We start from the raw sequence: 24,436 nt of genomic DNA, 5'->3' as shown, positions 1-24,436 counted from the left end.
GGAAGCCAAGCAGACAAATAGACAAGAAGAGAAAGCACTGCAGGCATAGGAGACAGTCAGTGAAAATGTAGAGTCCGGAAATGGAGTGTTCCCTAAGGACCAGCCAGGAGGCTGCTGTCATTGGACTACACACAGTATGTGGGGGCGGAGACTGTAAAGGTAGGAAGGGGCTAAGTTATGGAAGGCTTTACATTTAGCATTTTTCCCCAATTACATGTGAAAACAATTTTTGACATTTGGTTTTTTTAAATGTTGAGTTCCAAATTCTTTCCCTCTCTCCTTTCCCCCCCCTCATTAAGAAGGCAGGCAATTGGACATAGGTTATACATGTACAGTTATGAGAAACGTATTTCCATGTTAGTCGTGTTGTAAAAGAAAACACAGACAAAAAACCGAAGAAAAATTTTAAAAGTAAAGAAAAAGTATGCTTCTATCTGCATTCAGACTCCATCAATTCTTTCTCTGGAGGTGGATAGCATTTTCCATCATGAGTCCTTCAGAAATGTCTGGGATCTTTGCATTGCTAAGAAGATCTAAGTCATTCACAGTTGGTCATCACACAATGTGGCTGTTACTGTGTACAATGTTCTCCTGGTTCTGCTCATTTCACTTTGCATCAGTTCGTGTAAGTCTTTTATGGAAAGCTTTAAAGATCACACAGATGATTTTGTATCTGATCCTAGAGGCCAGAGGGAGCCAGTGGAATTGATGGAGTGTCACCCCCATGAAGGTGATACAGTCACAACACACAACCCTATGAGCTGTATAGTACAAGTGTTATCATACCCACTTTATGCAGGAGGAAACTGAGGTCAAGGAGGACCCATGATTTGGTCAATATCCCATGCCTAGAAAGTGATGGGTGGAAGACTCAATCTCCAATTGGATTCTTAAGGGCAGTAAGATCTAGTAGAGTGAGCATGGGATCTAAGTCAGATGACTCGGATTCAAATTGCACTTCTGCTCCTTATTACTCCTGTGACCTTGAGCAAGTTTAACCTCTTTGGGCCTTGGGTTTTTCCTCCATAAAATAATAATAACCAGCATTTACATAGCACTTTTAGGTTTTCAAAGTGCTTTACATATTTGTAAAATATGCACATACACATCTCATTTGATCCTCACAACTCTATGAGATGGGTACTATCATTATCCCCATTTTACAGATGGGGAAACTGATACCCAGAGAGAATAAGTGACATAGCTCGCAAGCACCTGAGGCAGCTTGGGTCTTCCTGACTCCAAGATTAGCACTCTATCTGAAACACACCTAGCTGCTTCTTGAGAGCTAGGATTTCTGTAGCACTTTAAGTGGGCAAAGAGGCATACATATGTTATTTTGACCCTCACAACAACCCTATGAGGTAGGTGCTATTATTATCCTCATTTTACACATTTGAAAACTGAGTCAGAGAGAGGTTAAGTGACTTGCCTAGGGTCACATAGATAGTATCTGTGGCAGGATCTGAACTCAGGTCCTTCTGACTCCAAAGTCAGCCCTTTATGCTCTGAGCCACCTAGCTGACCCCATGAAGGAGTCACACTAGTGGATCTCTAAAATCCCTTCTTGATCAGTATTCCATGAAGCTATAGTCTTAGGGTCTTTTAGTTCAATGTATGGGTGAGAGAGTAATGAGAACTTCCCACAGTTTTCTTCTCCCCATGTGTATTTATGTCTCTCTTCCTTTTTTTGTCTATCTTTCACTTGCTTTAATAGATGGAGATGGCCGGAGACTAAAAGGAGCCATCCAACGAAGCACAGAGACTGGCCTGGCTGTGGAGATGCCCAGTCGGACCTTGCGTCAAGCCAGCCATGAGTCCATTGAGGACAGCATGAACAGTTATGGCTCCGAGGGCAAGTAAGTAGAAGGCTCAAAGACCAGAGTCCTGGTCTTCAAAGCCCCAATCACCTCAAAAAAGTTCTGTCCTAGATTCTCATCTTTTCTTTCTATAGATTATCTCTCCTCTTCTCTCCTCTCCTCCTTTCTCTTCTCTTCTCTCCTCTTTCTCCTCTCCTCTTCTCTCATCTCCTCTCCTCTCTTCTTCTCTTTTCCTCTTCTTTCCTCTCCTCTCCTCCCTCCTGTCTCCTCCCCTCTTTCTTACTCTCCCTCCTACTCTCTCCTTCTTTCTCCTTCTCTCTCTTCCTTCTCTCCTCTTTCTCTCTTTTCTCTCCCTCCATTCTATTTCCCATCCCCATTTCACCAGCTCCTTTGGGTTAAATTATCATGTCTATGCAGATGACCCCCCAAATCTACATTTATAGTTCTCATCTTTATCATGAACTCTAGTCTCACATCACTAATTACCTGTTGTCTTCCCTCCACTCAGAGTTTCCATAGGCATCTCAGTCAATCCAATCCAGAACTCATTATCTTTCCCCTCAAACTTACCCTTCTTCTGAACTTCCTTGTTTTGCCTCAACATCTCTCACATCCATACACTTCTTGCCTGTTGTTCAGTTACTAGCCTAACTCAGATCCTAATCACCTCTCACTCAGACTGCCGCAGTAGCTTTCTATTGGCTCTCTCTGCCTCCTCTTTCCTCTCCAATCCATTTTCCACACAGCTGCCAAATTGAGAGTCTGAAAGCCCAGGTCTGACCATGTCAGTTCAGTGTTTTCCTCTTCCCTCTTTGGTAAAATGCAAATTCTCCTGTTTTCAATTAAAGCCCTTCACACTCTGCCTCCAACCTATCTTTCCACATTGTTCTCACATCATCCCCCCTCACGCATTGTGCATTTCAACCCAACTGGCCTACCTGCCTTATGCACACCTCCCACCTTTGTGCCTTAGGCTGTCCCCTCCTCCTGGAATGCACCCCCTCCCTCCTCTTCCTCTTGGAATCCCAACCTCCCTTTTAGGTTCAGTTCAAGAGTCCCCCCTAGAAGAGGCTTTTCCCGAACCCCCACTTGTTTGGATGTCTCCTCTTAAAATTACTTTGCATATGTTTAACATTTACTTACCTGTGCACATATTGTTTCCTCTCAATAGACTGTAAGTTCACTGAGGGCAAGAATTTTTTTTTTGTCTTTTTCTTCCTAGCACTTGCCTCAGTGCCTATAGAAAGTGCTTAATAAATAAAATTCTTTAACTAAACTTCACTAGCCACCCCTGTGAAAGATGGCCTTGTGGTGCTTGCAATGATTTTGGAGTGAGAGAACACTGCATTGGGAGTCAGAGAACCTGGGTTCAGATCTGAGCTCTACCATTTACTTAAGACATGATCCTGACTCTGCTATCCCCTACTTCTATGGCCTCTGGCCAGTCCCTTAACTTCTCTGGAGACTCAGTTTTCTTACCTACGAAAGGAGGGACTTACATTCGATGACCTCTAATACTCTAGGATTGAAACCAAACATTCTTCAAATCCAACATTTTTTCTATTTTACCAGATTCCAAGAAATTTTTGAAATGAATGTACCTTCTTCCCGAGGATTCCTGGCATGATTTTTGTTCCTCCGGAGACATTTGTTTCCGTTTTCTATTAACAAGCATTTATTTCTTCTCCTTTCCTCCTACCCACCCCCAATTTAAAAGGAAAATAGAAAAACAAAACTCTCAAGCAAAGACAAATTCCCACATTGTCGATGTCCCAAAAATGTATGTGTTCTTTCGCTTCTTGAATCTATTGCCTCTCTGCCAGGAAGTGGGCAACATGCTTTCTCTAGCATCCTGTCTGGTCATTACATTGGCTAGCATTTTTGAGTTTTGCAAAGTTATTTGTCTTTACAATACTGTTGTTGTTGGATAAATCATTCTCCTTACTCCGCTAGCTTTACTTGGCATCAATTCCTATGAATCTTCCCAGGTTTCTCAAAACCGGTCCCTTTTGACACAAAAGTAGTTCATTTTATCTATTGTTTTGTTCAGTCCTGTCCAACTCTTCATGGTCCCATTTAGGGTTTTCTTGGCAAAGATACTACTGGAGTGGTTTGCCATTTCCTGCTCCAGCTCACTTTTCAGATGAGGAAATTGAGGCAAACAGGGTTAAGCGACTTGCCCAGGATCACACAGCTAGTGTCCGAGGCTGGATTTGAACTCAAGAAAATGACTCCAGGCCTGGCATTCTATCCACTGTGCCACCTAACTATTCCTCATTATATCCATTACACAACCATAATTCACTCAGCCATTCTCCAGTGTTTAAGGGCATTCTTAAGAGTGATGTTTTGACTCTGACGCCATCTTCCCAGCAGAATAAAGTCCTGGTGATGCTTCTTCCATTCCGTAGAGTAGAGGAGCTTAACCTTTTTGGTGCTATGAACCCCTTTGGCAGTCTGATGAGGTCTTCTTAGAATGAGGTTTTTAAGTAATTGAAGGAAATGCTAAATGTAGGTTAGAGGTTAGGGGAAAGAAAAATGTGGGTTCCCCTCATCCAAGTTTATGGACTCTCTGAGATCTACCTCTGGTTCCTTTGGGGGTCTGTGAGCAACAGTTAAGAACCTCTGCAGATGCTGAGCAGAGCAATGTATCACAGAGGAAAGAATACTGAGTCTGGAATTAGAAGACCCAGGTTTCAATCCCAGTTCTGTGACTTCCTACCTGTATGGCCTTGGGCAAGTCATTGCCCCTCTTTGGCCTCAGCTTCCTCATCTGTAAAGTGGAGAGTTAGAAACTCAGCTTTCCTCAGGATCATAGACTTGGAGTAGAAAGGAACTTTCAAGGTCATAAGGTAAAAAGGAGGTTGTTGGACTGGAAAATGTCCACACTCCTCTCTGGTTCTATATCTAGGAGCCCATGATCAGTGTGGATCAAAGGGACAGACTTACCCCCAGACTGGGGGAGGTAGATGCTGGTGGAGTGTGAGGATGTGTTAACAGACTTCTTTTACTGGTCACCTCCTCCTGGTTATTAGCAGGTATTCTGGTGGATGGCTGACCTCCTGCAGATTCCAGACTGATGTCAGAGCTCCCGGAGAGGAAGGAGCCACTCCGCCCTTCTCTCCCACCTCCTCTCCAAGCTCTAGGAGTGATGGCACCAGGCTGAAAATTGCTCAGCTTTGGCTTAAAAATAGACCCACAGAGGCCCATGTGGTTCTGTGGGATGGGAAGGACGGAAATGAACCATCCAGGCTCCTCCTCTGGGCTGAGGGCCAGAACTTCCCAGGGCAGCCAACAACCCCAGAAGACAGCTGTGCCTGCCTGCCCATTAGACAGCCTAGCCGTCAATGGTACCCCTCTGCCCACATATCAGAAGGGCACCTGACTGAATCATTTCTAGTGAGGGTATGTGTGTGCACTCATTTACATATATGTGCAGGAGTGTACATGTTACCTGGGTGAGTATGCAGGTAAATGTGTGTTTATGTACATCTGCGTGTGCACATTTATGTATTTGCCTTTGTGAGTGCATTGCCAGTGTATGTACATCTTCATGAGTATGAGCATATATGTCTATACAGGCATAAGTACATGATTGAGTGCACATACATATACCTATGCATATAGACGTTTGCATGTATATATACTGGATCAACATATATGCATGTACACTCAATCATACACTTATGCCTGTACACATACATACAAATACATGCATATGTGTGTGTGTGTGTGTGTGTGTGTGTATAAATGTACCCTGGGCCCCAAAGCCCATTGGTACGGGACTTTCTCTTCATTGGTGGAGATCAACACCCCAAGCTTGCATGGAGAAAAGAGAGTCTCTTCAGTGTCTTCAGGTGTCTTGTGGCTCTTCTCCCCATGTAGCACAGGGGTATCACTGTATGGCTCAAAGGGTGGCAGAATAAACATCTCTAGCCTCTGCTCCTCCCACTCCCACCTTTCTCCAAGGGAGATGATTTCCTGGTAGGAGGGATGCAGGAGGTTAGGGCCGGAATCTTGGCCACTCTGCTTTTCTTAGAGAGAGGGTACTGGGTTAGAATGATATCTATTTGTCTTCCTTAAATATCGTTAGTTCAGGGGATGTAGTTTTCAGGTTCAAACTAAACTTCTGATCTCTATTCATTAAAGGGGAAAGGGACACCACAAGTTTTCAAGGCCCGACTTCCTTCTTGCCAAATCCCAGTTCAACAACGAACACCCATACATAGCCCTTATCCAAGAAACCCTTTTATCCAAACCAATAGCAAAAAAAAAAAAAAAAATCAGAGAAAGTCTACATAGGAGAACATATACCAGACAATACAGAGTGAAGGAGCTCTCCTAGTGGGAGGAGGTAACAGCTCAGCTAAGAGAGAGAGTCCCGGATTTCAGCCAAGGGGAAATTTCCCAAAGTCTCTAAGGTAGCAAGCCAGGGATAGGGACATACTGAGGACTGTCAACGCCTCTCATCCCGGCTTCTTTCCATAGTCTTGTTCTCCCTTCAGCAACCTGAAGTGGGGTTGGTACCATCCATCTTCTAACATGTATATGTCTCCACATAGATATATTTCCCTGTGTGTGTGTGTGTGTGTGAGTGTAGCTATATGTATGCATCTCTATGAATGTGAATCTCTATTCTGAATACGCATTATTTAACTGGCAATATGGGACATGCGGGGGAGGGGGAGGTGAATTTTCTTAGAATGTAAACTCCTTAAGAATAGGCATTGTTTCTGCATTCATTGCCTTTGTGTTGCCAGCCCCTTGCATTGTGTTTGGCACGTAGCAATGTTGTCGATAGATTGGTAGGTTGATCAATTCTGTGCCTATGTTTGTGCATATGCTTACATATGTTTATATTTGACCTGTGCAATCGGATACATACCTGGTAATAGCTAGTGTTAGCATTTATATGTAACTAAAGTTTGTAAAGCATTTTACATATATCGTCCCTTGTTTATGTTCACAACAACTCTAGGAAGTAGGTATAATTATTATTCCAATTTTACTGAGGCAAACAGTGATTAAGTGACTTGCCCAGGGTCACATAGCCAGCAAGTATCTGAGGCTAGATTGGAACTCAGGTCTTCCTGATTCCAGTCCTAGCATTTTATTCACTGTCCCACCTAGCTGCATATGTATGTAGGATACATGTATACAGGATGGGTATGTTCCCCCCTGCTTTCCATTCGGCAGAGTGTCAGGGCACGTGGCTTTGATACAGAGGATGTTCAGATCACAGACACTTCTGTCCCTTGGAGGAAGAGACTCCCTTCTCTGCAGTGGCCTGTTGTCCCTGGGCAGCCCAGTGCCATCAGTCTGCACACTGGTGGGTGATCTGATGTCTGGCTCAAACATTCTTCCCCTCATCTCTCCCTAAAGTCTCTTCCTTGACTCAAAGTCTACAGCCGACAATGCCATCACTCTAGAGGTCAAAGAGCCAAGCTCTGGTCCCTTCCTCCCTTTGCTACTTCATTCCACTCCTTTCTCATCCTTGGGCAGCTGGGTTCCTGTGTTCTCTACCTTGGAAAGCAGCAGGGTCTGAGCTGGCAGCAAGAGACCATCTTGGCCCTGGACTGGCCAGGGCCAGGTTTTCTTGGCACAGCCTGCTGCCTGGCTACCAAGCTCTTGAGGACTGCAGGTGTCAGGCTGGCCCCCTCCCCTCCAAGACCATCTGCTGTCTGGGGAAACAGACATACTGAAAAGGCAGGAATAGGTCTGGATGAGCAAGTGTGGCAAGGAGTCCTATGCCTTGCCCCCCACCCCCGCCCCCTGTCTTGGGCAGACTCAGGAGGCAACAAAGCTGAAAGGGAAGAGCACAGGTTTAAGAGCAGGGAAATGCAAGTTTAAGCCCCAGCTCAGGCACTAACTTGCTACATTCAGACTTCGTAATTCTCTGGGTGTGGATGGCATTTTCCATCATGAGCCTTTTGGAGTTGTCTTAGAACCTTGCATTGCTGAGAAGAGCCAAGTCTATCAAGTCAGTCATCACACAATGTGGCTGTAACTGTGTACAATATTCTCCTGGTTCTGCTCCCCTCACTCAACATCAGTTCATGTAAGTCTTTTCAGGTTTTTCTGAAGTCCACCTGCTCATCATTTCTTATGGCACAATAGTATTTCATTGCATTCATATACCACAGCTTGTTCAGCCATTCCCCAATTGATATACATCCCCTCAATTTCCAATTCTTTGCCACCATAAAAAGAGCTGCTATAAATATTTTTGTACATGTGGATCCTTTTCCCATGTGTATGATCTCTTTGGGATGCAGTCAAAGGGTCAGCTCTGACTTTCTACATTGTAACATCCCTTTCACTTCTCACATTCTGTGTTCTGAGATTCCTTCCAGCTCTCAACATCCTATGTCCTAGGCTCCCTTCTAGCTCTGACTTTCTACATTCTAAGGTCCTTTCCACATCTCACATTCTATGTTCTAAGATCCCTCCCTGCTCTGATTTTCCGTGTTCTAAGATTCCTTCCAGCTCTAATACACTATGTTCTAGGCTCCCTGAAAGCTCTGCCATTCTATGTTCTATTACTTCAAGTTAATGTGTGCAGGTGGATGGAGTATTTTCTTTGCCCTTAACTTCACATGTGCTGCCTCTGCCTGTGTACATGTATGTGTGTATGTACGCATGGTTGTGTGCCTATGTGGACATTACGGGGTCAAAACTGCTTAGGTTTTTTATTTACATCTTTGTACATAATAAATGTTTGTTGATTGACTGACTAATGTTTAAGTCAAAGTTTGTCAGCACTAAAATTGGTCACTATTAAGACCAGGGCTCTCTCAAGCATCTTCGAATTATAGGATCTGAAATAGGACTAACTTGTAGGATCAAGTTGTCCAAGTCCCCTCCCTCATTCTGGAGAGGAGAAAATGGAGGCTGGGAAGGCAGACAGGAGGGGAAAAGGTGACTTGCTTGAGGTCCCTAGCTGGTGGCAAAGCTAAGACTAGCTTCCGGGTCTTCTGACTCACAAGCCAACGTTCTCACTATACTACTTATTTTCCAGATTCTGGGTGAAACTGAGGAAACGAATACATTTTGAAAGTAGAATGGAAGCTTGGCTGTTTTAATGATTGAGGACAGTGTGTATCTAAGAGCTAACCCAATCCCAAAAGCTAATCAAAACATCTAGGAGTTTCAAATAAATGAGCAGAACGCATAAGATTTGAAATGCAGGAAATTTCATTTTACAGTAATTTTTTAGAAGAAAGCAAGGATTTTTGTCCAAGCCTGGACTCCTACCTCCATCTCAAATGCATATTTGGTGCAGAGAAGAACTGACTGCGCATGTTCCATTTCTTTATTAGGAGGGAACAAATAAAGCAGTGTCATTAACTCCCTGGGTGACTACAGGCAAGATACTTCCTCTCTCTGGGCCTCAGTTTCCCTACTTATACTATGAGAGGATTAGAGTAAAATGGCTTCTAAGATCACTTCTAAATCTTATATTTTGTGTTTTAAGATACTTTTCAAGTCTAGCACTTTGTGTTCTCTGGTCTAAAGTTCCTTCTAGGTTTTGCTTCCTATTTTCTAAGGTTCTTTCTAGGACTGGCATTCTATGATATATGTCCTAAACTTCCTTCTACCTCTGAGATTCTATGTCCTATGTTCTAAGCTCCCTCTCAACTCTGATGTTATTTGTTATATGTTCTAGACTCAGTTCTAGAATTAATCCATGCCATCTAACCCAACCACTATCTTGAAAAGACTTCCTCTGGTGCCTGCCTCTTAATGTCTCTGGCTTATTTCAAGCCTCTGCTCAAATCCTACCCTCTGCAAGAGATATTCCTAGTCCAGGGGTGGGGAACCTGCGGCCTTGAGGTCACATGTGGCCCTCTGGGTCCTCAAGTGCGGTCCTTTGACTGAATCCAAACTTCACAGATCAAATCCCCTTAATTAAAGGATTTTTTTTCTATAAAACTTGGACTCAGTCAAAAGGTCCTAGAAGACCTAGATCACATGTGGCCTCTAGACCGCAGGTTTTCCACCCCTGTTTCCATCTGCTAATGCCTTCCCCTTTCAAATTACCTTGATATACTCTGTACATATCTTGTATGTCCTAGTTAGTTATATGTCTCTCATATTAGAGTGTACGCTCCTTCAAGTCCCAAGCAGGGAATTTTGGCCTCTCTGTGTCTCTCATGCTCTAGCACAGTGCTGGTACATAGATTATTGAATAACAGACTGCCACATATCTGACCAATGGTCATCTAGCATCCTGGTTGGAGACCTTCAGTGAAAGAGAGCTATGACCTCTGGAGGCAGGTTTCTTCAAGAAGCATCCTCTTTTCTCTCCCCTAAAGTCCTTCACTATATAACTTTCTGGAGCTGCAACCCGGGGGACCTTCCCAGCAGGAGAGGCCCTAGGAACCAGCTGTATGATAGGAAATAAGTCAGCAGGCTAGGCATCACAAACAATTACAGATAATTACCTCACTGTCAGTATCACCATTGTCTCCTCAGGATCCTGCTGGGAGCTGGCGAAGAGACAATGGGGATGTTAGAGGAAACTTCTAATTTCAGGATGTTGAAAGCCTCTCTTGGGTCCCCAAGAAGGGCGGGCATGGGGTTGGGCTCCTAAGCTGTGTTGTGGCACCCACAGATTCATAGAAGGTTGATACGAGATGAGTCCTTTCAGATCGTCTGGTCCAACCTCCCCATTTTTCTGATTGGAAAAGTGAGACTTAGAAAGAAGGAAGGGGCTTGCCTCAAGTCCCTCCCCAAGAGCACATAGCATAGGGTTGCACAAAAAGCTTAGTGCTCAGTTGATACTAACTTAATGGAATTGAAGTAGGAATTTAAATTGTATAGCAGAAAATATTTAGCTTGGGCATTAGGAAGGCCTTCTAGACCCCAACAAATCAAACTTGCCTTCTTTGGAGACTGTTCAATCTAATTCAATCCAGCAGATGATTTCTAGGCATCTATCCATATTCTTTGGCACTAGAGATATAAAGATTTTTTTAAAAGCCCTAAGCCAGGACACATGATATGGGTCCAGATAACTATGAAATAAAAGGGAATGATATTGTGCTTAAGAGAGGTACTGAGTGAGGTCTGAGGAAAGACAAATCATTTCTAGTGGATGAAAGTTTCTTGGAGGAAGGAGCATTTGAGCTGAACCTTGAAAGATGAGCTGTTCTTCCAAGAGGCAAGGGAATGATGATCTTTGGAGACCCTTGCCTGCTCTCCTCTTCTTAATAATAGATATAACCTATTCTTTCTTGCTTGAGGTAATTGGGATTAAGTGACTTGCCCAGGGTCACACAGCTAATAAGTATCTGAGGCCAGATTTGAATTCAGGCCCTCCCAACTCCAGGGCTGGTATCCTATGCATTGTGCCATCTAGCTGCCCCAACACGCCCTTTTCTAGTAGCAGACCAAGTGTTTTTTAAGTCCATGGTGCCCTGATAGAGAGAAGCTCTATGATGTAGTAGGGTGGAAGGAATATTTCCTGTTCATTCAGATCTCAGGTATAAAAACCAGAGTTCTGAAGTGATTTTTTATGGTTCCTGGATTTGGAAGCAAAGAAAAGGCAATCAAACATCAGCCTGAGCCAGCTAAGGGCTTCATTATTTAACGAGCATTTGTTAATAAAAGTTGTTGAATGGATGGATGGATGAACAGATGGATAGATGTATGCAGGGGTGTGTTGGTAAATGTTTAACAACTAACTCTCTAAAAAATGTATGGTTGGCACATTTTAAAGTTTAGTCTGCATTATTAACGTTTCCTCCATTACTTTTTTAAGTCTAGAAATCAACAAACCATAAATCAAGCCCTGATCTGTAGAGTTTGTCAATTTCCTAAGTATAAATGCTCCCAGTGAAAATTTAACACCTGTCTCTCATGAGCCCATTAGAGCTGGTTATAGCACGTCCCTGGATGGATGGGTGGATGGATGGAGGAAGACAAGCTCTGCTCATGGGGCAGTAAAGTAACATAATGTGTAAGATTCTAAGCTTGAAGTCAGCAAGAGCTGAGTCCCAGTTCTGCCTGACACACTAACTGTGGAACCCTGGGCAAGTACCTTAACTTCTTAGCCTCCGTTTCCACTTTGGTAAAATGAGGATTTTACAAATCACCTCATAGGGCTGTTGTAAGGATCAAATGAGCTAATTTAAGTAAAGAGGTTTTGTAAACCTTAAGGAGCTATATAACTGTTAGCTGTTAAGATAATCATGATTATCTGTGCAGCCAGGAATATCAAGTAATGGACATCTCTGAAACTCTGGCTTTATCCCTGGGCCATCAGGTGGCTATTGCTTGGTAATAGGCAATCTCCAGGCAGGGGGAGTGGGGAACAGATGGGATTCCATGTGGAGCCACTTCAGTGGCAATAAACTGGGCAGTGTATAGTCATAGTATCTTGGGCTGAAAGATCTTAGAAAGTGTTGAGTTCAACCTTCTAGGTTTTACAAATAAGGAATGGGTACTGGAGGGGAAGGGACTTGCCAATTGTCACAGAAGTAATAAATAGCAGAACTGAGATTCACACGCAGGGCCTCTAACTCCAAATCTAATCCTCTCCTCATTATGCCACACTGCTTTCAATACCTAGATAGCCCAAGTCCCATCTCCCCTAGAAGACAGCTAGGAGACCTGAACTCAGATCTAAACTCAGACACCTACTAGCTGTGCGAGTCCCTTAACTTCAGTTTACTCAACTATAAAATGGAGACCATAATAGCACCTAACTCCCAGGGTTGTGGTGCAGATTAAATAAGATTTATAAAGTACTCAGCACAGCGCTTGGTGCCATTTCCTTCCTTCCTCAGGAAGGCTTCCTTAACCAGAATAGTCCCTAAGGATCCCTCCCTCTTCTCACCTCTTATAGCACCAAATGATCATTGTATTTACAATTTTTGTTGCCAAATCATACAATTGTAGGTTTAGAGTTGGAAGTGACCTTCAAGTTCATCTAGACCAAAATCCTCATTTTACAGATGGGAAGACTGAGGCTCAGAGAAGTGAAATGACTTATTCCAAAGGGAGTCAGATTTAAACTCAAGAGCCAGGATTTAAACTCAAGTTTTTTGGCTCCTAGTCTAAATTTCTTTCTTTACTTAAAAAAAACCTGTATCACTTTTTTGCTGTCTTTTGAGGAGAAAGAGTGAGCTGTGAGTCAGTAGACCTGGGTTCTAGTTCGGACTCTGCCACCAAATCATGTGAGACCTTGATCATCTGAAGGGGTCAGACTCTCTGATCAGTAAAAACCCTTCCAGGTCTGATATTCTAGGACTCAGAAATGGTGTGCTCAGAGAGTCACCCACACTGGGTTCTGATCCTGCTTTTTCCCCCTGGGGACCTGTGAGTTGCAATAATGTAGTAGTGAGGATATTGGGACCTTGTAGTTAGGGTAGCCCCTTTCGGGTAGTATAAGGACTTGCTGTGACTCCCAACTCCCATCCCCTCTGCAGGAGCTCCTGATGTCTGAGGATGGGATAGGGCTAACAAGGTACACAAGTCTCTCAAAGGAGAGGGTGCTGACATTTTAGGACTGTCCAGAGTCCTAGAAAAAGCCAATTGAAAGAGACCTGTTGAGATAGGTTGGTGGAGAGAATGACAAATGGGGCAGAGAAAGGGCTGGTGGAGAGACAGGCAGAGACATAGGCTTGACTCAATTATCATCTATATATAGATGCACAAATCTATATATGCAGCCCTAATCGCTTTCCTGAACTCCAGGCCAGCATTGCCAACTGCCTGATGGACAATTCTGTCTGGACATCCCATCAGAATCTCAAATGCAGAGTGTCCAAATCCAGAACTAATGATCTTCTTCCCTAAACCAACCCTTCCTCCAAACATTCCTGTTTCTGGAGAGGGTGCCACCATCCTTCCAGTCACCCAGGTTGGAAAGCTCTGCATCATTCCTAACTCTTCTCTCTCCCTTTCCTCAAAATATTTCATCAGTTGCCAAGACTTGTTGATTCTGCCTTCACCAAATCAATTGAATCTGCCTTCTTGCCACTCACATGGTCGCTACCCTAGTTCAGGCATCTATCAGCCCTTGTCTAAAGTATCTTCCTAAGATTTCCCTGCCTCCAAGCTTTTCCCTCCAATCTGTACTCCAGTTGCACAGTCAACAAATATTTACTATTCACTTACTAAGTGCCAGGCACTGTGCTAAGTGCTAGGAATTTCTTAAAAAGCAAAAGACAATATAGTCCCTGCCCTCAAGGAGTTTACAGTCTAATGGACCAGCTCCATACAGCAGTCAAAATAATCTTGTTGGACCTTCGTACTCTCCTCAAAATCTTTCAGTGGTTCCCCATTGCATAGAGGCTAAAATACAAAGCACTCAGCTTGGCATTTAAGGCCCTCCATGACCTGGCTGCCATTCACATCTCCAGCCAAATTTCATTCTTTTCCCCTTCACCAAACCTAAGTTTCAATTAGACTGGACTGCTAGCTATTTCCCAAACTTGTCATTCTAATGCCCCACTCCACAGCTCCTAACAGGCTTTCTCCCATGCCTCTCTCCTCAACTCTGCTTCTTAGAATCCTTCACTTTCTTCAAGGCTTGGCTCATGTGTCACCTCCTAGAAATCTCTCTCGATTCCTTTGGTTAATGCTTTCTTTCCCCTCTTCAGTTTATCTTATATTTACTTATATGTATATATCATGTATACCCACCCCTAGTAGAATTGATGCTTGAAGGCAGGTCTTATGTTTCATCTTTGTCCCGGTATCCCCAGCACGTAGCAGAGTACCTTAATGCGTTGTGCATAGTGGAGAACTGGTAGGTATTTGTAGAATTGAACTGAAGCTGACGGATAGAGGAAGATGGCGGAGAGATGGAGGCTGATGGAGAGAAAGGCCAAGGTAGAGGCAGAGACCATCAGAGACTGATGGGAAGAGAACAATAGCCTGAGACCAGCAGGGAGGCAGAAGCAGTGACAGAACAACAGCACAGACAGACAGTAATAGATAGACAGACAGACAGCAATGGACAGACAGACAGACAAAAGGTGAAATAAAGAAGCAGAAACACAGATTGATAGGGAGGCAAAATCTAATTAGAGAGACAGCAAGGACTAAAAAAAATGCAGAAACAGTCTGAGACAGACAGCTGGGTTGGTTCTTGGGAATATCAGGGCTCTTTGGCTGCTGAAGGGACCCTTCTCAACCTTGTTCTTTCCTCTTCCAGTCTTACCTACGGAGGTGTGTGCCTCGCATCTGATGCTCAGTTCAGTGACTTCCTGGGCAGTATGGGGCCTGCGCAGTTTGTGGGGCGCCAAACCTTAGCCACCACATCCATGGGTGAGTGACCTTCAGACCCCAGGGAGATCCATGGAAAGCCAGCCCAGCAAATAAGAGAATCCCCTGACTAATTTGCCAGACTAGGCTGGCCGGGATCCTGAGCTCCCTTGTCCATCCCCAAGTCCAGATGTAGCAGCTCCTGTGGCCTGAAACTGCATTCCTTAGCCCCCTCAACCTTCCCTTCACACCGCTGGCAACAGTTACCTTGTCTTCCCCAAAGTACTCCCGCTAGAAGTTCTCAAATAAGGTTCGGTATATACCTGTCTTACCCTCTGCAGGCCCTTAGTCTAAGTCTAGCACAGTGATGGCATTGTCCTCGGAGACACCTACCTGAACAGTGAGGCCTGTCCTTGGCCAAGGATGCTCCTAAATCTATCTGTTTTCTCTGCTTTGGGGACCTTGTAGGAGATGTAGAGATCGGGTTACAAGAGAGGAATGGGCAGCTTGAAGTGGACATCATCCAAGCCCGAGGTCTAACAGCCAAGCCAGGCTCCAAGACCCTTCCAGGTAAGCAGGGGGCTCATGAGAATTACAGAACCTCTCACTTGGGACCCACAAGGACTTGGTGTAGGCCCTGACCTGTCCATCCTCTCCTGTTTGGATTCTAACCACCACCCAGTCAAGACAGCAGTCAGGGTGGGGAACCTACAGCCTCAAAACCACATGTGGCCCTCTAGGTCCTCAAGTGCAGTCCTTTGACTGAATCCAAACTTCACAGAACAAATCAGGTCTCACGTGGCCCTGCGGCTGCAGGTTCCCACCCTGCTAGGTCCCTGGCATGTTAGTGTCACATCCCCAGCCCAAACTATAGGCCTGACCTTGACCACACCCCTACCTTAAACATATTTCCAGTTCTTGTACCCAAGCTTGACCCAAGTGTTTACTGCACCCTTCTAACTCAGCCTCTAGCCCAGACCATACCTCCGAATCTTGACTACAACCCCAGTCATTTCCTATCCCCAATCATTCCTCTAGCCTTTATGAAACTCTCATACCTCACCCTAGGCCTTCCTTTAATACCTGACCATGGCCACACCCTCAGCCTGGGCTAGGCCAGTGAGAGCTGGGAAGCAGGAAGCAACCCAATAAGACCCTCCTGCCCTTCTGCTCTTTTCCAGCGGCCTACATCAAGGCGTACCTGCTGGAAAATGGTGTGTGCATTGCCAAGAAGAAGACCAAAGTAGCTCGAAAGTCTCTGGATCCCCTGTATAACCAGGTGCTCCTGTTCCCTGAGAGTCCTCAGGGCAAAGTATTGCAGGTGAGAATGGCTCGAGGCCGGGGACTCAGCTTTTGCAGGATAAGCACCTGGTCTTGAGTAGGGAGGGGTGGAGAATCTGGGCTTGGAGAGCCTTTGGGGAAAGGGCATCTGGCCTATGGAAGAACTGGGGACCTGGATTCTGGAGGTAGATGAGAACCTGGCACTTGGTCTTTGGGGTAAGATGAGAACCTAGACTATGGGATAAGTGGATACCTGGTCTTTGAATGAATGGGAATTGAGCCTGTGGAAGAATTGGGGGCCTGGTCTTTGGAAGACCAGGACCTGGACTTTGGTGGGATGGGGACTTGATCTTTGGTGGCATAAGAATCTGGGCTTTGGGGAAGATTGGACTCTGGACTTTGGAGGGCTGGGAAGATGACCCAGCTAGAAGAACTGAGGCTCTGGTCTTTGAGGTAACAGCGTCTAAAAGGCCTTAACAAAATTCTTAGGTTCTGAGAGAATCTAGGAAAAATGAAACCCCTGGATCTGGGTGGGAATAATAGAGGAAAGTTTCATAGAGAGGGTGGAATCTCAGCCTTGTAGAGGAATACAAGGCTCTAGTCTCCCCAGCCCCCATTACACAACACTTCTACTGGTAAGGTGATCATTTTCCTCCCACTCTGACATCATCCCAAGCCTGAGGTCATTGCTTACACTAAAAAAACAGCTGACATTTCTGGGGCACTTTTGAGGGTTACAGAGTGCTTTACATGAATGACCTTTGATACCGCCATAGCCGTGGGGGGTAGGTACCAGAAATACTCCTGGTCCCATTTTAATAATGAGGAAAACAAGGCTTTCAGAGGTTAAATCAGACAAGCCTGTGGTCATACAGCAACACAGGGTAGAGACTTTATCCCAGCTTCCATCCTGACTCCAGGTCTTTCCACTATACCGCTGCTTATGATTGTCAACAAGGCTGACGTACAGTGGTCAGCAACAACAAATATTTACTAAATGACTACTGTGTGCCGAGTCCTATGCTTAGCACTAGAAGAAATACAGAATTTATTTGATAGACAGGCCCTACCCTCAAGTTTACCACGGGGGAAAGTTTAGATTGTGGTGGATTTTCCATGTCATTCCAAGTCCTGGGCTAAAGTTGGCAGGAATCTAGTTACGTGGAAAAGGACACCTTGAGGTATAATAGGGTAGTGCCAGGTGGGCCTTGAATATCAGGCAGAAGAGTCTAAATTTGACCCAGTGCAGTTCACTGAGAAGGCTGGAAATGCTCAGGATGGGCACTTGCCCTCAAAGGGAGTCCACCACTGCCTAGACCAAGGGTTGGCAAACTACAACCTGAGGACCAATCTTAGCATGTAAAAACCATTCTACCAAAATTGGAAGTGAACTGGATTTGGCCCATGGGCCATAGTTTGTCAAAGCCAGGCCTGGGGAATCTCAGATGGTCAGAGGCCCTCTAGTCCAGCTAGTACACAACCAAGAATGCCCTGATCGACATGCTTGATAAGTGGTTGCCCATGCTTAGCCCAGAGACCTCCCTGTGGGAGAGGGAAGCCACCCCCTCCTGATTCAACCAGGACTACTATGACATGGCTCTGATTGTTAGGAAGCTCTAACCTACATCACCCATAAGCCCTGCTCTTTGCTGTTCCCCATCACTCCTAGTTCTGTCCCTTGAAGCCCAGTAGGACAATCTTAGCCCCCTCTGTGTGACAGACCTCCAAATAACTTGTCAGCTCCCAAAGCCTCTTTTCCAAACTAAACGCCCCAATTCCTCCAACCCATCCTCAAAGGCATCTACTCAAGGTCATCCACAATTTTGTCCTCACTCCTCCAGCTGCTCTCCAACTAATCAACGTCCATCCTAAAATGGAGTACCCAGAATGGATGAACAATGCTCTAGGTGGGAGCTGACCTGGCCAGAATTCAGCAAGGACCTCCCTTGTCCTGGACACTATGCTTTTCTTAATGATGACTGAGAGTAACTTTCTGGGCCACCATATCACCCTATTGATTCATCTTAAGCTTGCAGTCTACTAGGACCACCAGATCTTTTACAGAAAAACAATTGTCTAGCTGTACCTCCTCAAAGTTGCACTTATGACATTGTTTTTTAATAGCGATAATAATAGCTAGCATTTATGTAGCACTTCAAGGTTTGAAAAGCACTTTATAAATATTAACTAATTTTGTCCTGAAAAAAAAAAACCCCTGGGACAGGAGTGCTATTGTTTTTCCTATTTTACACATAAGTAAACTGAGGCAGGCAGCGATTTAAGCAACCTGCCCACGGTCGCACAGCTAGTAAGGGTCTGAGGTAGAATTTGAACTCAGGTTTTCCTAACTCCAGGTCCAGTGTTCTATTCACTACAACACTCAACTATCTCACATTTTAAACTCAAATGTAATATTCTATTCATCCCATTTCATCTTATTAACTTTCATCTATTGGAACTATGTCACTGAATTTATTAGCTCTTCCTCCTAGCTATAAGTCATCTACACAATCTTGAGAGCTGATTGTTAAATTTTCAGTGTGAACATTTACACCTCAGAAATTGGCAAACACTATAAATCAGGGTTTGATTTATTGTTTTGTTGACTGTTTAGACTTAAGAAAGTGATGGAGAAAATGTTAATAATGCAGATTAAACTTAAAAGTGTGTCAAACATATATCTCTCCCCCTCCAGAGAGCTAGTAGTTAAATATTTACCAGCAAACCCTTGTATGTATAAGTTTCTTATTAATAAAAATATTAAGTAGCGGGGCAGCTGGGTGGCGAAGTGAGTAGAGCACTGGACCTGGAGTCAGGAGGACCTGAGTTTAAATCTGACCTCAGACATTTGACAAACTTACTAGCTGTGTGACCTTGGGCAAGTCACTTAACCCCAATTGCCCTGCCCTCCCCCTGCAAAATATATATATATTAAGCAGCACAGAACCAAGCCTAGGCCCCTATATAGCACTTGTCTAGAAACCATCTTCCCAAGTTGTCATCTAACCACTAATGACTACTATTTAATTCCTGCCCTTCAGCCAGTTCTGAATCTACCAAACTAGACCACATCTTGTCTGCAAGAAGAACACGAGTCTTTGCCAAATACTTTGCTGAAATCTAGGTCAACTATGTCTACAGCATTGCCCCACTCCAACAGTCTAGTAACCTGTTAAAAAAAATGAGGTTAGTTTGACATGGCCTGTCCTTGAAGTCATGCTGGCTTTTTGTGATCATGGCTTCCTTTTCTACACATTTACTAACCACACCCTTAATAATATTTTGTCAGGAATCAAAGTCATTAATCTGTAGTTTGCAGTTCCTTGATTTTGCCATTTTGGGGGAAAATCTTGGGACATTTGCCCTTCTCCCATCCTGAAGTATCTCCTCAGTTCTCCTTAAACGTTCGAAGTCCACTGAGTGACTCAGAAATTGACTCTGCTGGGTCTTTCAATACTCAGCTAGGTCTGGTGACTTGAATTTATCAGGAGAAGCAAGGCAGTGGTGGGATTCAGCTGGTTTGCACCGGTTTGGTAGTACCCAATTTTAGGTTGGGCTCACCAAACAGGTTGTCAGCAGGGCCTGCGCCCACCACAATAGCAGTTGGGCAGCGCCTTGGCTCCATTCCGTGGAGAACCGGTTGTTAATTTATTTGAATCCCACCACTGAAGCAAGGTGCTCTCCTTGCTATCTCCTGACTTATCTGAGGTATCATCTCCCCATCAATCACATTTTTTCTGTCCTTTCCTGTCTAAAGATCATTGTCTTTAGCGGAGAAACCAGAAGCAAATTAAAAGAGGCTAGCCCTGTCTTCTCTCAATCATCCATGAACATCATTTCATCCTCCCTGTTCAGCGATCCTAATCATTTTTGATAGAACCATATCAAAGAAATCCTCTTTGTCTTCAGCATTTAAAAAACTCTTTGGATGGCACTTTTTTTTTTAAACCAGCTTCAGTTAATTGTGCGCTTACAGGGTGTCCCTAAAGTCTGGACACATAGGCAAAAATGCATATTTGGAAATATTTGGAATATTAACAGGCTTTAGCCCCCTTGACTTCTTTTTCTGAGGTGTGCTGAAGGAGAAGGTGTACTCAATGAAAATCACAGATGAAATGCACTTGATTGAACGCATAAAGAGTGAATGTGCTAAAATTGACGGCAATATGGTGTTATTACATTGAGTTCAAGTGAATCTTGCAAAGCGCATCAACCTTTGTGTCACAAATGATGGAAATCATATTGAAGATGTTATTTGTTAATATTCCAATTAAATTAAATGTTGTGGAAAATTTCAATCATTTCATTTCTTAAAAATATGCATTTTCACCTACATGTCCAGACTTTAGGAACAACCTGTAGATTAGACATTCTTTTTACAGGACTTCTCCACACTTTTGTATTTGCCTCTATTTACCTACCCTTGCTTCCATCTTCTCTTAATATCCTTTAAAAATTTAAGGCAGCTGCTGATCTATACATTTAAATGGGTCTCTTTAGATAACTCCCTTTTTTTATCCTCATTGGAATTGCTTTCCTTTGTGTGTGTCTTGTACATTCTGTTCTAAAGAGCACTCCAGCCCTTTTGGGCTGACATCTCCTGTAAATTGTTAGGCTAATTTTTAGACTTCCCAAAAGCCTGTCATGGAGCTCCCAAGATACTGCAGGGAATTTGTCCCCAAACTATTTGAGTCTGCATTAAAGGTCAGCAGCTAAGCCTAATATCTAGCTTCAGGACCAACCCTCCTGGTCCTACCCCCGCCCCCCCCCCCCCCCCGCCATTTCCATATTTCTCAAACCATCCTCGATCTGCTTAGGAAATAACAGTGGTTAAGATGTCAAGAATCCTTTACATATGGGTGAGAGGCAGTGTGGGGTAGTGGGTAGAGAGCTGGTCTTGAAACCAGGAAGATCTGGGTGCAAGTCTTGCCCCTGACACATATTGGCAAGTCACTGACCCTCTCAGTCACTGCTCTAGGTAATTCTTTAGGGTTGTAAATGGCAGAGAAAGGGCTGATTTACATAAGTAGTGAGAATTTCCTTTCCACCAGAGTCCGTATGCCAATGAAATCACAGGTCCAGTCCCCATCTCTATTTTTACACATGTGAATGGCATTTTAGGGGCAACTGGGTGCCACAGAAGATAAAGAACTGGGCCTAGAGTCTGGAAGACCTGAGTTCAAATGCAGCCTCAGACACCTACTTGCCATATGACCCTGGGCGAGTTACTCAACTTCTGTTTGCCTTTTAAATTTTATTCTACACTCACAAAAACCTGTGAAAAACAAAACAAAATAAAACAAAACAAAAACAAAAATAAACAAACAAAAGAGTACATAATCAGCCCCATTTTATGGATTAAGAAGCTGAGACCTCTCCCAGAGATTGAATAATTTATTTAATCCTACACAGCCAAGTTTAAATGTCCTTATATTGGAAAGAGCACTGAACTGATAGAAGAACAGAGTTCTAATCTCAATTCCAAAACTAATTTACCGGGTGACTTTGGCAAAGTCATAACCCCAATCCAGAGACTCAGTATCCTTATTTGTAAAATGAAAGGACTGGATTTGATGATCTCTAAGGTTCCTTGCTCTTCTAAGCTATTTTCCAGCTTTGACGGTCCTTCCTGTCCACCTCTGACAGTTGTAGAGCTGGGGCTCTCCCAGATGCCCCGGCCCCTGCTCTAGCCGTTGAACTGAGTGAGCTCTGCGCCCTCTTGTGGCAGGATGACACCGGTCTGGAAACTCTTGGGGCTTTCTGTTAATGAATGTGATGCCTCTCCCAAGAAAATAGATTCCTTGGGCTAGGGTGGGAGGGTCATTGGTGATCAGCAGAGGGGATGCTCTTCTATGCCCAATAGGCCTCAGAGGCATGAATTTAATTATGAACTATGAAAGGAAAGAGTTGTATTAGAAAAAAGAAGAGGATTGAGGAGTGGAATTGTCTCGGGTGGAGTAAAGGACAGATCAGGATTCCATTCTTCCTAGCTCTGTGACCTTGAGAAACTCTCTTCCTTTCTCCGTACCTTGGTTTTCTCATCGGTAAAAATGGGTCACTTGAGGTGTCCGTGCTTTAGACAATTCTCCAATACTATAAATCACACAGCTGCAGATCCATATTGGTAGAGGGAATTTCCTTAATGAAATAATTGATCTGGGCCCTTTCCCCCTCAAAAAAAAAAGTGCATCAGATTTAGAGCTGGGAACCTTACAGGTCATCTCATCAGCCCTCTCATTTCACAGATGAGGAAACTTAGGCCCAGAGAAGGTACCTGGTTTTTTTTAAGGTCACACAAATAGTAAGGCAGGTCACGGTCAGGTTTGAACCCAGGTTCCTTGACCCTAAACCAGCCCTTCCTACTGGACCACACTGCCTTACTTCTCCTCTGTGATGATACTTGAGCTACCGACTGCCTCTGAGAGCTGTTTTGAGTAAAGCATTTTGCGGACCTGAAAGTGCTATGGAAACACAAACTATTCTTGTCTGAGCTGCACAAGAGCCCTTGGAGCTCAACAGGACAAAGATTTTATCTGCATTTTACATATAAGGACACCCAGGCTCAGAGACATCTATTGACTAGAAGCTACTTTTCTCCTTTCACAGTTAAAAATGCTGAGGCTGAGGGAGAGGAAGCAACCTGGCCAGTGCCATGTACTCATTTGAGCTGAGCCAGGACTCAGTTAGAAGCCGGCTCTAACTCCCAGCCCAATAATAACTAAAACAGCTCCCCTTTCTGTATCCACACCTAGAATCCCAGAATATATAATGTCAGGACTAGGTGGCACCTTACAGTTCATAAAGCACTTTTCTCATAAAAATCTTCAGAGAGAGAGGTAATCCAAATATTAGACCCATTTTGCAGACAAGGAAACTGAAGGCCAGAGAAGTTACTCAGATTATCTGGACTCGGATTCTAGCTCTATTCTGCTTATCCCCTGTTTGACCTTGGTCAAGTCACTGACCTTCTCCAGGCCTCAGTTTAAGTCTTCAATGGACTTGGAATCAGAAGACATGAGTTGGAGTCTTCGCTCTGCCACTTACTAGCCATGTGACCTTAGATAAGTCACTGAACTTCATTTCTCCCTCTATCAAATGCAGGGGTTGGATGGTCTTTCAAGTCCAGTCTGGCTCATGGGGTAGACCTCTGGTGGAGAAGACCAGGAATGTCTGGAAGGACTCATAAACAGTGATCACTCTGAGGGTGTGGGGGAGAAGATACACACGCTCAAGCCTTCTGTATCTCCGTTTTGCAGGTGATCGTGTGGGGCAACTATGGACGGATGGAACGCAAACACTTCATGGGTGTGGCAAGGGTGCTTCTGGAGGAGCTGGACTTGACCACCCTGGCCGTGGGTTGGTACAAGCTCTTCCCCACATCATCCATGGTGGATCCTGCCACTGGCCCACTACTCCGCCAGTCCTCTCAGCTGTCCCTGGAGAGCACCGTGGGGCCCTGTGGGGAGCGCTCATAGTGGCTGAACTTGGGGAGGGGTTGCCCAGGGACAATGCCTGGATCTGGAACTCCTGGCACTTCATTCAGATGGAAGCAGACAGGGCTCCCTCCCAAGGAGGGGAGACCTACCCTGTGGGCTCCTCCCCATCCCCTGTTTGGCCCCCTTCCCCACCCTGAGGCCTTCCCTCTCCTAGAGCAATTGGCTTTACCTTTGACTCGGTTATTTCCAGGCCCCCCAGATTTGGGAGTGGGCCTATTGTTCAACCTCTCCCCTTTTTGTGTCCTCCTGGGAGCTAGTTGCCTGGAGCTGTCTCCACTATCCTAGGCCAGGGGCCTGCCTTCCCTATAGTGCCGATCTACCAGCAAGTGTCTTTCTTGTGGCACTTGGCTCCAGCGGCTGTATACTCTGCCTGCAGCCAGTTTGAGAGGAGCCCGGGGAGTTTCCAAGAGGATGGTGGGGCCAGCCATTAGTCAAGGCCATCTGCATCCCGGAGAGGCTCCAGAACATTGAGGCAGCCTGGAGAGTCTGCCTGTCAGTCATCAGGGGCTTCACCTTCTCTTGACTAAGTACCTCCTTCTAGGCATGTGTCCTCCTCGGCCGCCACAAGTTGTTCGCACAGCTCTTTGGATGTCAGGCCTGACCCGTGATGACTCAGGATGCAGA

General features: G+C 44.6%; 1 protein-coding gene across 2 annotated transcripts in view; it reads left to right on the top strand.

The window, feature by feature from the left end:
* The window catches only part of RIMS4 (regulating synaptic membrane exocytosis 4), a 57,386-nt gene extending 33,595 nt beyond the window's left edge, over positions 1–23,791 (top strand). Inside the window, exons 2-6 of one of the 2 annotated variants that reach the window (XM_036752899.1) lie at positions 1,724–1,859; positions 14,986–15,098; positions 15,504–15,605; positions 16,217–16,356; positions 23,573–23,791. In XM_036752899.1, coding sequence (XP_036608794.1) covers positions 1,724–1,859; positions 14,986–15,098; positions 15,504–15,605; positions 16,217–16,356; positions 23,573–23,791 — 710 coding nt within the window. Of the gene's footprint in view, positions 1–1,717; positions 1,860–14,985; positions 15,099–15,503; positions 15,606–16,216; positions 16,357–23,572 lie in introns of both variants that reach the window. The other variant, XM_036752898.1, reaches the window with a different exon arrangement.
* The last annotated feature ends 645 nt before the right edge of the window (positions 23,792–24,436 follow it).

This window comes from Trichosurus vulpecula, chromosome 3 (genome assembly GCF_011100635.1).
Source record: "Trichosurus vulpecula isolate mTriVul1 chromosome 3, mTriVul1.pri, whole genome shotgun sequence".
In the NCBI taxonomy this organism is placed as follows: Eukaryota; Metazoa; Chordata; class Mammalia; order Diprotodontia; family Phalangeridae; genus Trichosurus; species Trichosurus vulpecula.
This window is presented reverse-complemented; position numbering and strand designations above follow the sequence as displayed.